At 39.4% G+C, this 14,838-nt stretch overlaps 1 protein-coding gene across 2 annotated transcripts in view; it reads left to right on the top strand.

The window, feature by feature from the left end:
* The window catches only part of elavl2 (ELAV like neuron-specific RNA binding protein 2), a 40,738-nt gene extending 34,313 nt beyond the window's left edge, over positions 1-6,425 (top strand). For both annotated transcript variants that reach the window (XM_069672287.1, XM_069672286.1), the window contains exon 8: positions 3,788-6,425. In XM_069672287.1, coding sequence (XP_069528388.1) covers positions 3,788-4,118 — 331 coding nt within the window. In that variant the 3' untranslated portion in view covers positions 4,119-6,425. The remainder of the gene's footprint in view (positions 1-3,787) is intronic.
* Positions 6,426-14,838: the final 8,413 nt, after the last annotated feature.

Raw genomic sequence — 14,838 nt, 5'->3', positions numbered from 1 at the left:
CCTGTCGGTGTGAGGGAATCAGACTGTTTGTCTTAACAGGAAGTCACGATGCTAATATTTAGCTGCTGTGCAGGATGCAGGCTTGTTTATTTTTTTGGCAAGGGAGGGAAGAGGTAGAGACACAAATGGTGTCAGAAACAGATGGTGCTGGGTGTCACTAAAGACTTGCTGCTCCTCTGACCTGAGACAGTCTTTCCCCTCCTTCTACCTCAATAAAGTAGAGCTGATGGATGCTGATTCGTGGAAAAAGTGGGGGGGAAATCACTACAATATTATCATGTAAAATATGTGATAATATGCTAATGCTATCAATACATGCCACGAATAGATCTTTATGTATATAAACTATCAATTTTATAAATGTTAGCTCGTCCATCTTCTTTACTAGTCATCTCCCGTTTCCCATTATGATAGAGGGGAGATACGGTCGGTATCTCCTCTTCCGTAGTCATCGCCTCCTACCGGCTCTGCAGCCCCGGTGTTTCCTCCTTAGCTTCTCAGGGATCTCAGGTCTCTCGCCGGCCACGCCGTTGTGTTGGAGTCCCATCAGCTCATCCCCGGTGCAAACAATGGAGCCCTGGCTCGCCTCTGCCAGGACGGGAGTCGGGACTGATTGAAGTACTCCAAACATGACAAAAACGAGAGACTGCAGACCGCATCTTTATACTGGCCAAAAATAATAATAATAATAATGTTAAAAATAATAATAATAATGATAATACATTTTATTTATAATGCACTTTACATTTGAAGCACCAAAAGGGCACAGGATAAAAAGGTGAGCAGAAACATCTCACTTCTTAAAAATACTTAGAAAATAGAAAACGTAAAAAAGATATCAAGACGACGAGGACTGACTCGCCCGGGACGGCACCTGAAGTGGTCATAGTTTAGATCCATAGAAATGGTAGGAAGTTAAAACAATGATGGAGACATCATTAAGAAATTTCAATTTATTTACTTTTAAATCCCCCTGTTGCAAAAAGTGCTGTTTCACTATTTTATACTGTTTGCACATTTGAACATACTTGAAAAAGATTAGTAGTAAACACACTTTTGAATGAAGTTGTCAGTTTGTCAGGTGCATGCAACATTTTTGGAATTTTTTGTCTGCGTGACCATCTCATACTGCTGCAATATAAGTGACTGAAACATACTGAAAACAACGTCTTATTAGATACAACAGACTGACAAATTGTTCCTTTGTTGCAGTTGAGTTAGGGCTTCGCGATAATTCAATAATTTATCTTTCAATGCAATCGTATCGTGATGGAATCGTATTTTGAGATATCGTGGTACACAATTACACCGTCTAAATTGATCATAACTAGCACATTTTAACTGAAATGAAATATTGCACCCAAGAATTCCGTATTGGTGTGCATGCATGTAAACATTGTCACCGTACAGCTGGAAATATCTAATTATTTTCTCTATAATTTCACCTAAAACTTGTGTTCATTTGCACTAACGTTCTTAATGAAATGAGAATATACTCACATAATTCACACAAAATAAGCTTTCGCGTGTGGTTATTTCATACAGACGATTTATTTATTGAATTACTAGGAAACGTGCAATATCGTGATATAAATCATTTAGTCATCAAGATATGAAATAATTAATGTCGAGAAGAGTTTGTTAGTAAAGTCCAGCAATAGTAACAATATTTTCATTAATGCGATGCTTGCGAAAGAACAAAATGTTTAAAATCCCAATAATATTGCGACTAAGGTTCGGTGATTCCCCCCTTAATGTATAAACGCACATCTACTTAAATAAGAAGTAATGTGAAATGTGTTTATCAGAGATTTATAATAAGTTATAGTTTTTTAAATCCACATGGGGACATTTCTCCAACATGAAACCCACAGAAACAACTTCACACAGTGAACCTGCACAGGAAGAAGCAGCGCCACAACAAGGCCACGTTTTGCTGTGTAACCTAGAAGCATCCGAATACGAGGTGGCAGTCTGTATCCCGGAGCCTCCACACTGTAGGGATGTGTAACCGAGGCTGCAGAGTCAGGACGTTACTGCTGAACAAAGACTGTAAACAAGCTGTGACTCACCTCCACCTGTCGTCATGTGGTGATGAATGTTCTCTTAAATCTCCTATATACAGATCTATAACTTTAGTCTTATGTGCTGAAAATGAAGTGAATCAGGTGATGCGGTGCTTTAATCTCATCATAATGTCACGACAGGCCTAGATTAAAGCGCTGTCTTCACTGCTTGTCTACATAACAAAGGACAGAATTCTTCACTTACTCGCTATTGCACAAAATTGCATACTTGTATTTTGAGCTCCATACTCTCACCTTGATCTATTATGGACAGCCCTGTCCTGTTTTAAACTTTGTTGCGTCAGACGGCTTTCAGGATTCGCCAGGATACCAGTTTGTCTAAGTTGAGTTTTATAAGAATGCCTTCCTCGAGTATGATTGAAGTCCAATCCCCTGAAAGCTCAAAGGCCCATCACGGGGCGACAATAGACTTGTGATTCCTCCTCTGCCCGGCTCGTCGGCTGACGTCTTGGTTGCCAAATCTCCCTGCGTGTCCTTGATGCTGGGAGCACACCTGTCATGGTGGATGTTCCCTGAGAGGCCAACTGGAGCAGCTAATCTTATGTGACACCTGCTGCAATAATTCATAGGCTTTCCATGCACTTTGAATTTTGTTTCATCAAACTGCAAAACCACATTTTCCAAAAGCAGGCCCTTTCTGCGTGACTCTTTATTTCAGTCTTTGGCACAATTTTCAGCTTGAATGTGGCGCTTATTATAATTTGGCACTTTCTGTTCCTGGGTAAATGATTTTTCCGCTCGTGTCTTTGTCGGCACATCAGCAGCTCAGAAAGAGCAAAGAAGTGTGGAAAGCTGGATTCATAATTTAAGGTCTGATACGAGGACTGCTCTGTGTACTGAGAAACACTGAGCTTAGCTTTTCATAACTTATTGCTTTGCTTAAAAAAATACTTCATGATAATGTGATTTCTAGTGATTTATAAGAGTAGTGTCTCAAATTATAAGGTCTTACCAATGACTGGATATAAAGATGGACGACGCGTCTCCATCTGCTCTCATTGTACGAAATTGAAGCCAAAATAGCCTCCGTGACATGCTCTGCCATCTTGCACTGGTGGAATTGGAGCTGCCACTTCCGCTAACCAAAACACACACTTAACAACTGCAAGGATCCCGCACGCCGACGTGTTTAACAGCAGAAGAGCTTCTTTGTGTTGGTCTGAAGCTGACGTTCACAGATATGTAAACTTCAATGACTGTAGTGATTGTTTTAGTTACGTCTCCTCTCGCCGTTCGTCCTCTACTTTGCTAATCCTGAACAGATCGGCTGCAGGAGCTGCATTTTTCAACAGAGCTGTCAATCATCCTTTTTTCAGCGTCAGATAACTAATTAAATCTAAACTTGTCAGAAAAACACTTGGACATAAATCAGCATGATAAGAACTAACTATATCGACAGAAACCATGTTTGAGAAACATGTATTTGACGTGTATTTTGATTTTATAGTTCGACTCTTGTCCCATCTGTTAACATGGAGGAGGTGGGCTTTATGAGCTATACTGCAGCCAGTCAGCAGGGGGCGATAGAGATGCTTTGGCTTCACTTTTAGGGAGCTGTCATGTCGTCCATCTTTTTAAACAGTCTATGGGTGTTTAGAAAGATCTCTTTAGGCTTGTTTGCACGATCTCTTGTCTTCTGAAAATGCCAAATTTTTCCTCATGTTGGCTCTGGCCTTGAACCATGTTCTCTTCTTTTACAGCCGGTTCTCGCCCATGGCCATCGACGGGGTGACCAGCCTGGCTGGCATCAACATCCCGGGGCATTCCGGCACCGGCTGGTGCATCTTCGTCTACAACCTGGCTCCAGACGCAGACGAAAGCATCCTCTGGCAGATGTTTGGGCCGTTTGGTGCCGTCACAAACGTCAAGGTCATCCGCGACTTCAACACAAACAAGTGTAAAGGATTTGGTTTTGTCACCATGACTAACTACGACGAGGCGGCCGTGGCCATCGCCAGCTTGAATGGATACCGCCTCGGGGACAGAGTGCTGCAAGTCTCGTTCAAAACCAACAAAACACACAAAGCCTAAACCCCACTGAGATTGTTTCTAGAAAACTCAGCAGAAAATGGAAACAGAAAATGGAAGCGCATCGACCGTAACTTTCTACATTAGTAAAAACAGCTTTGTAAATCAGTGTTACGAAGAAAAAACAATATTTAGTGTCCAACAATGTGATTTTTTTTTTTCTTCTTTTCATTGCTACGCTTTGAATCTTCTCAATATACTTTAAAACAAGAAAAAAATTGTGCAGGTGTGAATGCCTGTGATGTTGAATTCTCTTGCTGTCTCTACAGATGGACCATCTCAAACGTTACTATAGGTTTTGTCCTTTTGTTGCACATCTGCTTTGAAACAGTAAGTCTTGTACGGTTTGTGTAGTGATTTTCTTTGTGTTTCTCTGTGTCCTGATTTGCCTTGGGTGCGTTTATGCCTTCAGTGGTTAGAAGTACTTTTTTTGAACTCTTTGCGGTTGAGTTGATTTTGTAAGTGTTCTGTTCATTGTAATATGAGTTGGTTATCGGTTGGCTGCATAATGTTGCTTATTGTAAACTTAAACGGATAAAAGACAAAAAAAAAATTCTTAAAGCAGTACCTTGCCAAAGAGCTAAGAACCTCTTTGATGTGGGTTTAAAAAGCATCTATTTTTATAAAAAGAAAAATTTGGAGAAACTTTTTACTGGACCTGGAACAAAATATTTTGACTTGGATACTTTGAGAAATATCTTCATATGACACCTTGTGAGCTTTTGAACTTTACAGGAAAGTTTGCAGTGGTTGAAATTTCTGGGGCGATTTATGATGTAAAAGATACCTTTTGAGATCTTTGTATTATCTTTAGATTCTAGGATCAATGGCAGTGCTGGTTTCATTTGTAAAATCATCTGTGGGTCCCCCCGTCATCCTGGCTGTTCCGACGAGCAACTCGCTTTCCGATTTGATTTGGAAAGGGACGAAAACACACACAAAGGTTTATTCGCTTAAAAAGTGCATGCAAAATTCAAACGTGGAGAAATCTTCAAAGGTAAACGGGGGGATTTAAAATCAGTTCTTCCTAAAGGATTCCCTTCAGACGGATCTCATGGTGTTTGTGGTGTACCTGCGATATATCATTAGACGGATTTTGTCTTGATATCGACCAATAAGGGTTTTTACATACTTTGTATGAAAGATTGCGGACAAGCCAATGAAGGCAGCAGCTGAAGAAAAACTAGTCTGAAGAATAGAGTGGATTACTCCTGAGCTTTGAGCTATGTAAATAAGTCCTTTTTTATGTTGAGTATTTGCCAGACTTATTTTGTTTCTAGTTTGGACTTCATCAGAAAGTGTGATATTCTAGATATCGTTTTCATTTGACTTTTATGGAGTATGTAAGGTACTTTTATTTTGATATTAACCTTTTACTTTGAGTTTCCCTTCAGTTGAATACTTGAGTTGTTGTCCCACGGACTAGCATTACAGTGCATCAAATTTGTTGGTTGTTTGGTCTGTAGATAGTCTTGCTTCGTAAAAAAAAAAAAAAAAGGTATTAAGAAACTATAGACATATGTTTTTGTTTTTTATATATAAACATTATAGATATATATTTATGTGGTAAAGAATGGATATAAACCACAGTTTTGAACTATTTGATTAGTTTTTTTTTCATACTCATATATATACGTAATGCATATAACCTGTCTTTAAAATCGTAAAAAGGTGTATATTGCTTTATTCACTTTGGGGGAAGGTCAGTGAAGCAGTTCCATTTAGCAAAATTTGGTTGCAAGAGTTTGTCGAACATCTAACTCATCTCGAACAAAGAGTCGGGGGCCGCTCGGGCCTCAGATGCACTGAAAACTGCACCTGCATCCTGCTTGGCATTTAAACCAATTACTAGTCATGCTTCCCCTTAAATGAGCAGTGTGCTATGCATTATATAATTATCTTTGCGACTGCTTTTTCTCGTTTATCTATTCCTTCTTTGTGTTTCTTGTAAAAGTTACATTTAAGTCTAGATGAGTTGTGACACTTGCTGCTGTGGGGTCGAGGCGACATTTTTCATGCCTGACCAGGTAAAAATAACTTTTCTTTTCTTCATGATTATTTGGTCTTGACAAATTGTGCTGACGGTCCGGCCTGAAAAAATGTCCCCTCCTGCCCCTCTTATCTCAATTCTTAATATGAGAATGATTATTTATTTGAAGTTGTATAGTCTGACTCGGTTCACAGCATTTTTGGAATAGAATATCTTTTGTTGAGTATTTAAAAGGATGTACATGTTCTTTACTTTGTGTTTGGATACTTTGGATTTTTTCCATGTTCAGTACATCAATAAATAAGTTGAAGGGCAATGAAGCTTTGTGGATGGATCCCATCATTCCTTTCTCTATTCTAAAAAAAGTGCTGTTTTTTTTAATGTGTAAAAATGGCAGCAGTCCATATTTTTCAAACCGTTTTGTTCTTGTTAAATCCAAACTCTATGCCTCTTAGTGTTATCAGAAAGCACTCATCCCCCTTTTAACAGTGAATTGCTATTTTTGTGCTTTAATTGTAGTCGGGTTTAAACAAAAGAAGTGCAGCCTGCATATGTGAGCGTCAGAGGTGCTGGGAGACGACTTCTACATCGAAGTCTGCAACAAACGAGCTCAGGCCATGTCCACACGTACACAGGTGTTTTTCAAAACGTATCCTTTTCTCTACGACTTGGCCTTTTGTCCACACACAACCGCCGTCTTAGGTCACTGAAAACAGATCTTTTGTGAAACTCCAGCCAGGGTGAAGACTTTTATACCCCTTTCCCACCTAAATTAGCATGTTGACGCAGGTTTTTCAGACCCGGGAAGACCTGCGAATAAATGCTGACTGTCTCTCTTCCTATTGCCAGTCTCCTTTTTGTCTCTTCTGCTGCATCACTGTCTGACGCCACAAACGCGCTGTACACGGTTTATTACTACCCCTCGGATCAGAAGCAGCTCTCTCACCTCGCCGTCTTGCCAGTGGTAAATGTTAAATGTACTGCACTTGTATAGCTCTTTTCTGCTTTTGCACTACATGTCACATTCACCCACTGATGGCAAAGGCCCAAGTGGCAATCTCCATTCAGATCTATGCCCATTCATACCCGATGGCTATGCCACCGGGAGCAGTGTCGGGGCTCAGTGTCTTGCCCAAGGACACTTTAACATGTGACTGTAGCAGTCAGGGATTCTGATTGAGACGACCGACTCTCCCACTGAGCCACAGCTGCCCCAGTGTTGCTGCATCTTGCACGAAACAAAGAACAACATAACACAAATTCATTGTATGTTCTTCTGTATTTACACAACAGCGGCCGGAATTCAAACTCCGTTACCACGGGTAAACGTTTTTGGCTTGTGACGTCAGGCTGTGCGCCTGTGACAGATGTGACAAAAACAGTGATGCTTCTCACCTTGTTGACAGGACTTTTTACATGTTTACACATATGTACAGTTACTCGTCCACTATATTGATGTATCGCCCCCCTTCCTCGATGCGCCGTTAGATTTTTTTCAGACTTCTGATTGGCCGTGATTTTCTTTTTCTTTGCGTGACTGGGTTATATCACCACCTGTTGGTGTGGCATTCTCATGAGTGTTTCTGTTGTGTTTTTGCTTTTTTGTATATACAGGGATTTTTTTTACAACCATGCTTGTGTGGAAGGGGTTTGTTTTTTTGTTTTTTTTAAACGAAGGAGGCAAAAACTGTTTTGAAAAACACCCGTGTACGTGTAGACATGGCTTTAGTCCATTTCACAAAACCTCCAACTCTTCCCTGGATGTACCCGGATTCAACACTTCATTGCATCTTGTCTTGTATTCTTTGTCTTTGTAAATTATTGACATTGTCTCATACTTAACTATTATAGGAGTTTTTGCACCACACTATCAAAGTTTATTGTCGTATTAATGTAATACTGTTGGGTAGTCATGGTGACCGTGCTTGCTGCACTTGTCGATTAATCCTCTCTGCTGTTAAGTTGAATCTCAGGCCACAGATGAGTCTCTGTCTTTTATTCTACAGGGATAAAACACATGCACAGTTTTAAAACCTTCTGATAAATTGTAATCTTTTTGAAGTGAGCACAACAGATAGCAGGGTTAGAGTTCAGGTGCTGGCTTGTATGTGCCGTCACAAAGAGCAGCACAAGGTTTGAAGGAACAATCCTGATATAGAGTATTGATTTTTTTCCTCTTTCCCTTTTCTGTTTTTTTATCTCATGCTCCACTTGAGGCAGACAGCCTCGCTGAAGATGAAATGGCCTGCTTTGAAGTGCGCTTCCCTACTGCGCAGCCACCTCGCACTGCCCGACTGTCATTTTTAGGGGCATTGCAAGGACGCAGATTGGAGCTGCTGAAGAAACCACAGTGCCTCTTTGTAAAGAAAGCTTTAAAGTGTTCACTGTTTGGGTTTTTAAAAAAACAGCGCGTCGCTCAGTTTAATGATAACAATATTTATGGCATGCTCAATCATGTAGTCATTTTAGCGCACTGTTTGGCTGGCAGACGATAAGGAGGCTAATCTGTGCGCTGCTTAAAAAGCTTTCAGAGTCTCTCCCATATTTACTGTTCCATTAACGTGCATGTTAGGCCAGAAGTAATCTCTCCTGACAGCAGTTTTCACTATGAAAGCATTTTTGCAGTTTGAAAGCATCCTGTATGTCAATGTTAAGGTTGCATGGCACTTCTCGGGTTTGTTGTGCTTTACTGGAAACAGATATTGATGTGAGGAGCTTTGGCTGAGTGACAGCATGTTTGGTTCTTATCTGGCATATTTGAAGCTCCTCTCCCAGCTGAAACTGCTCTTATCACGGCAGACAAGTTATGTGATTGGACACCCTCTCGCTATATGTTGTGATTACATGCTGCGAGTTAAAATGGGATTAGGCTTCAGCAGTTAATGGCCATCACAGATGAGTTGGTGTAAGTTGATGTCACGTCCCTCTGAGTTATTTGACGTACAGAGTCAGAGTTTCTGATAGCAGAGCACTGAATCACCAGAGTTTTGACTGGCGGTTGAAAATTACTTTGACTCCCTTTCAGAAGCTTTGGACAAGCAGTCATTCAGTCAAAGGAATTAAGTATAAGCGACAGAAAAGAGCCTTTAACTTTGAAGAGGACACCATATTATCCAGAGTGACGTATGCAACGCGAAGGCCAAGATATTAAATTGTGTTTGATGGATACTGGCAAAAAAATAACCAAGATCATGACGGGAGAATTGCTGCTGTCGCACCATCTGGTGTGTCTGACGCAGTGGTTCCCAACCTTTGTGTCAGCTGCAGCCCCACAGTGCCGTCAGATGATCTCAATACCCTGTAAACAACTTATGTTAAGAATTAGTTAACTGCAACAGATTTTATACTGTTTTAGACTTTCATGTGATTTATTAATTTTCCTCTTTCCTCTTACATTTCTCTTGAATGTAGCAAGAGCAACTATACGTCTTTAGCTAAATAACCTTTAGATAGCTACATTTCAAACATTTGTCAGTTATTTTTAGTCATTACATCTATTTATCACTTTTAGCTCAGTAATTCAACTCCACCATGACTACATCCCTTTTTTAATTATCTATCGATTCCTCTTACCTTTTTCGAATATCTATCTGTCTAGCTATTTTATGCATATATCTAAATATTTAGCTCACTAATTCAACTGTTTTTCCATTACTTTTAGCTATCTGTATCCCTTACTTTTATCAATCAATCAAATCAATCAAATTTTATTTGTGTAGCGCCAAATCACAACCAAAGTTATCTCAAGACACTTTACAGCAAGAGCAGGTCTAGACCGTACTCTGTTATGTTATTTAGAGAGAGACCCAACTGGAATCACCATGAGCCGCACTTGGCAACATTTGGCTCAGTGGCAAGAAAAACTTTTAACACCTCGAGCAGAACCAGACTCATGTTGAACAGACATCTGCCTCGACTGGATGGGCTGAAAATTGGGGTAGAGGGAAACTTTTTCAACAAATTTATCCATTACTGTTAGCATGCCATTTAACCATTACCTCCAGCTAACTGTTTCAACCATTTATCCATTACTGTTAGCATGCCATTTAACCATTACCTCTAACTAACCGTTTCAACCATTTATCCATACATTTTAGCTTACCACTTTAAACATAACTTACTGTCATTTTAACATTTTAGAACTTGCTTGCTTACTAGTTCATGCCCTTTAAGTTATACACATTGTGTTAAGGTCTTACTGCCAACTGGATTCAATCAACTATTACTCCATGTTGGTAAAAACTGGTTAAAGTAAGGTATGATTGATGTTGTCTATATATCTACATAGCGACCTTACCATCCTTCATATCCTTGCTGTACAGTAGCCATAAAGAGATGCAGCTTTGACCTGTATTCCTACATGAACAGTATGTGGAGAATTGAGCTCACTAATGTGTCCTCGACTCATTTTTTCTAACTAACTCTGCATTTCAGTCTGTGATAAAGAAAAGGGTCACACAGATGTTCCATCCATTATCATGCCACCCATTTTCTGCCTCCACCCTCATCACCACCCCCTTGCACTTGTGAAACCTAACACATGGTATGTAATGGGACAGGAGATAAATAAAACATGCTTGTACATTTTGTTCAAAGCTGCTGATGTCAGCAGGCGCACGTAAACATATTTGCATATGCTCTGTCTGCTGATGTGATTTATGGCCCACCAGGTTTTCTATTACGCTCATTTATAATTTGCACCTCCTGTTCACATTCCAGCGTATCACCAGGCACAAAGGCCTTTCTCTTCTCCTGTTTGTCTCTTATTGTGAATGTTGAGAGCTTGTTTTCAGGCAGATAAATAGGACAATAGGACTTTGTTAATGTTTGTACTTTTGAGCACAAAAGCAGCAAATCTGCAAACCGCGGAACACACCAGCATTTTTGCTTGCAAGGGTTCACAATATGGAAATGTAGGATACCTTTAACTTACCTTAATGTGAGATGCAATCTAATAGGTCAGATATTAAGCCATTAAAACATATAAAACCAGACTGTTCTAGACATATAACAATACATTTTTTTTGCATGCACAACAACCTAAACTATAACAACCAAAGTAATACATACAAACAATAACAGATAGCAAGACAGTTAATGGTGAAAAACAAAATATTCAAAAACAGGGAGAAAATAAATTGAATAAGTAGATAAATAAAAATATATAAACAATTAAGACAGTTTCACCTATCAGATTCCCATTGCCTATTCTTGTCCCCCTGATCCTGCCTCCATGCTAATTCACTCGCGCAGGGTAGACACTGGGATTAAGGTGCGTTTTTACAAAAGAGTAAACAAAACAAATCACAGCAGTAAATAAATGACACAAATGAAAATTAAATTAAATACAAAGTCAAAAAAATAAAGTTAGAAAAAGCTTCAGTAAATTTAAGGGAATAAAATCAAATAATTTAAAATGTATGTACATTATTTCACTATATTTCCCCGTGTTTGGGAAATGAAGAGTGAATCTATCCAACAAACACCCACTGAGGAGGTTTGCACTCAAAGTTGGCATGCTGGGGCCAAATATAACTTCTAGCTTGCTGGTAAAATGCATCAAACAAATGCTGCAGATGCATCCATTTTGTTTTCAACAATGGTCAGTCTGGCACCAAATACAGTATTCATCAAATGAATTGGCAAATTAATAATAATAATAATAATAATAATAATAATAAAGAAAGCATGATAATTAAAACACAGGTGATACAGATGTTACAATGATGACTACCCAGGTTGTCCCTCCCTGCCCCCACCACAGTCCTTGGTTTTATTTATCATTAATAACATATTGTTTAAAAATCTCCATAAAGCTCCCCCAGATATTTTCAAAATCTCCCAGCGTTCCCTTTGTAAAGTTTTTCCATAGTAACACATGATAGGTCGTTAATGTATTGCATCAAACTTGGTTTGTTCACATTTTTCCATCCAATAGCAATTGACCTCTTAGCTTCCAGAAGACACAAGTCTATTAGTATACACTCGCTCTTCCTAGAGACAAACTCTCTTGGATAATTATCTCAACATTTTTTCCTCAAATACCATTTTTGCCTCTGCAACTGTAAGGAGGAATAAAGATCCTTTGGTTGGTGTACCGATATTATTACGTAAGATTCCTGCATTGAAAATTATTTATAAAGACAAATATTTTAGTTTAATCAGGAAAATGTACTTACATTATTAGAAGGACTTAATCCCCAGTGACTTATATCTCATAACATTAGATTCTAACTCATGTATAACTGTTTTATATTGGACCACATTTTCAGATTATTTCACTGATGGAAGGTAATTAGAAATCATCACTTTCTATTGGCTAGAAAAATAACTGAAAATTATCAAATTAGTTGCCAGTAAAATATTAGTCAAAGTATTGTTTAATTATCGTTTCAGCTATACTTGGGTCGCTTGATTTACTATGAAACATAATATTTTAGAACCTTTTTTTATGTTCTGAAGAGCAAATCATATTTTCTGAAGTAGCGGTCAAATAAATCTAGAGGGATAAAAAGTACAATATTTCTTCTTGAGATTTAGTGGATAACTAGTTACCACTCTGGGTCCTTGACATCACCATCACACAATCCTCTGGCTTGACCCTCGAGGTTCAAATGCAGCTGTGTCATTCATCTCCTTTCCACCGATTTCCAGCGAGCTCCGAGCACACTTTTTGTCCTCTGCAGAACATTGTCTGTCATCTGGCGATGAAACGCTCTCGAGCATTTAAAATGAAAAGGCCTTTGAGCTGATTGGGGTGGAGTGGATGAATAGCGGTCCTTTATGTGACTTGTATATGATCCCTTTAATGGCCCGGTGTCACGGATAATTCACAGGTAAATCCACAAGTACCCTCTCTTTGTGCGAGGTTCTTCCATTAAGCTCGGCCTGAAATATCCTTTTTAACGAGCGGTTACGAGGGGTTAGGCGTGTTGCACCTGTCTGTGTAAGAGGATAAGTGGTGATCAGCGGCCCTTGTTGATTGCGCACAAATTCAAATGAGTCAATTTCAAAGTTGAAAACAGGGAAATGGAGTTAAAGTAGCATTTTTGACTCGCTTGAAATTAATTAAATGTGAAGTTCAAAGGAATAAAACCCTTTTTTTTTTGCACTAGAGGCAGGAATGTCCCTCTTTTCTCGCTACAGAGAGAGCTGCCACGGTGCGGTATACAATGTGGAATGCTTCACTTTTGCATCATATTTCCATTTTTCAGACATCAAAGACGTTCGGCTCAGTAAAGGACCTTGTTCTGCTGCTTATTTTCTCGCAGTCCACGGTCAAACATGTTCAGTGATTGGATTTAAGTTCTTACATCACAAATGGATGGAGCTTGGCTTCACACAGCCCTGTCAGATCAGCTCTGACTTCCATCAACAAGGCATCATCTATCTTCCCTAACGACTCTAAACAGGGCTCCATGTTATTCTCCCTATGAGGCCTTGGCACCTCCGCTCCATAATGAGGCAGTGAAGAAAAGGGGTGCAGATTAGAATAACAGCCTTAACTAATCCATAACAGGCCGATGAGGCGCCACGTTTGGGGAAACCGTGTCATTTCTCATTTTGCAGCGCCATGGCAAAATCTCTCCTCTCTCACACACCCCCCACGCAAAAACAAGCCCCCAGAATAGCAGCTGTGGCAAGCCGCCGGCACAAGGACGGCAATCAACACGACATAGCTCCTTCCCCTGTCTCTCGCTCCCTCCTCTTTTCTTTTTCTCATCTCCCGACAATAGTGTGAGCAGAACAGAGAGGAAATCTATGCCCCTGACTTTGGAAATCAAAGATGAGTTTCAGCACAGAGGAAACTACTGAGGACTGCAGCCCGCATCAGGGACACAGTTCTGCCACTGATTGCTATTCATATATATTTTTCTGTAGCTATAGGCAAACAAGCAGCAAGGCTTTCCAGATGATAGTTTAGGAAAATTGTTTCTTTTCTCCAGGCTTTGAGTGTTCACTAGGGGCACCTGCTGGTCAGAGGAATTAACAACAGGCATGTTTATGAAAGATTGAGAATGTTGTGCATAAGACAGAAACTATTGTGTTCAATTAAGCTCCTAAAAACTATTCAAGTAACAAATAAGGACAATACACTGTTTCACTGACACACAGTTAACCTTAAAATAGCTTTGCAGCAACATAGGAATACAGGGTAAAAGGGTAAACCTTTTCACGACTCACAAAAGGCCAAAGACTAAACCCCTACTGTCCAGCGTTTAATACAATATTTAAATCAAGCTCATATGCAGCATTATGTGCTATTATTTCAGTCTAAACTTCCTTTTCGAATGAGTCATAGAGCAGCAAAAGTGTACTGTACCTAACTGTGAAAAAAATTAATGTAAGGAAAGGACCCAGGATAGATCCCTGAGGAACTTTCTCTGTGCTGCCACTGTAAAATGCTCTCTGTGAAACGGTTAATCGGAGCAAACCAATACAGTGTCAACTTTGTCTGAGAAGGTATAAATCTAAAAAGGCTTAGTGGCTTCAAATCTTACTTTACTTGAATTATTTACAGCTTCTGTAAATCGTGTTGCTAAATATTATAGTAATATATTGAAAGACATTTCAGGAAACCACCAGTGAGTTTCCATTATGGATAAAATACCAAACAATAGCAACAATTAAACAAAATCATAGGCAGCTAGTGCTAATAACCTCTAACTGAACTTTACTCTCCGCTAAGTAAAATCACACTGGCGTTGTGCAGCAGTTGTAGATGCATTCAAC

This window comes from Semicossyphus pulcher, unplaced genomic scaffold (assembly GCF_022749685.1).
Source record: "Semicossyphus pulcher isolate SPU_LCO1_2020_fin unplaced genomic scaffold, fSemPul1.0.p SCAF_21, whole genome shotgun sequence".
Lineage (NCBI taxonomy): Eukaryota > Metazoa > Chordata > Actinopteri > Labriformes > Labridae > Semicossyphus > Semicossyphus pulcher.
This window is presented reverse-complemented; position numbering and strand designations above follow the sequence as displayed.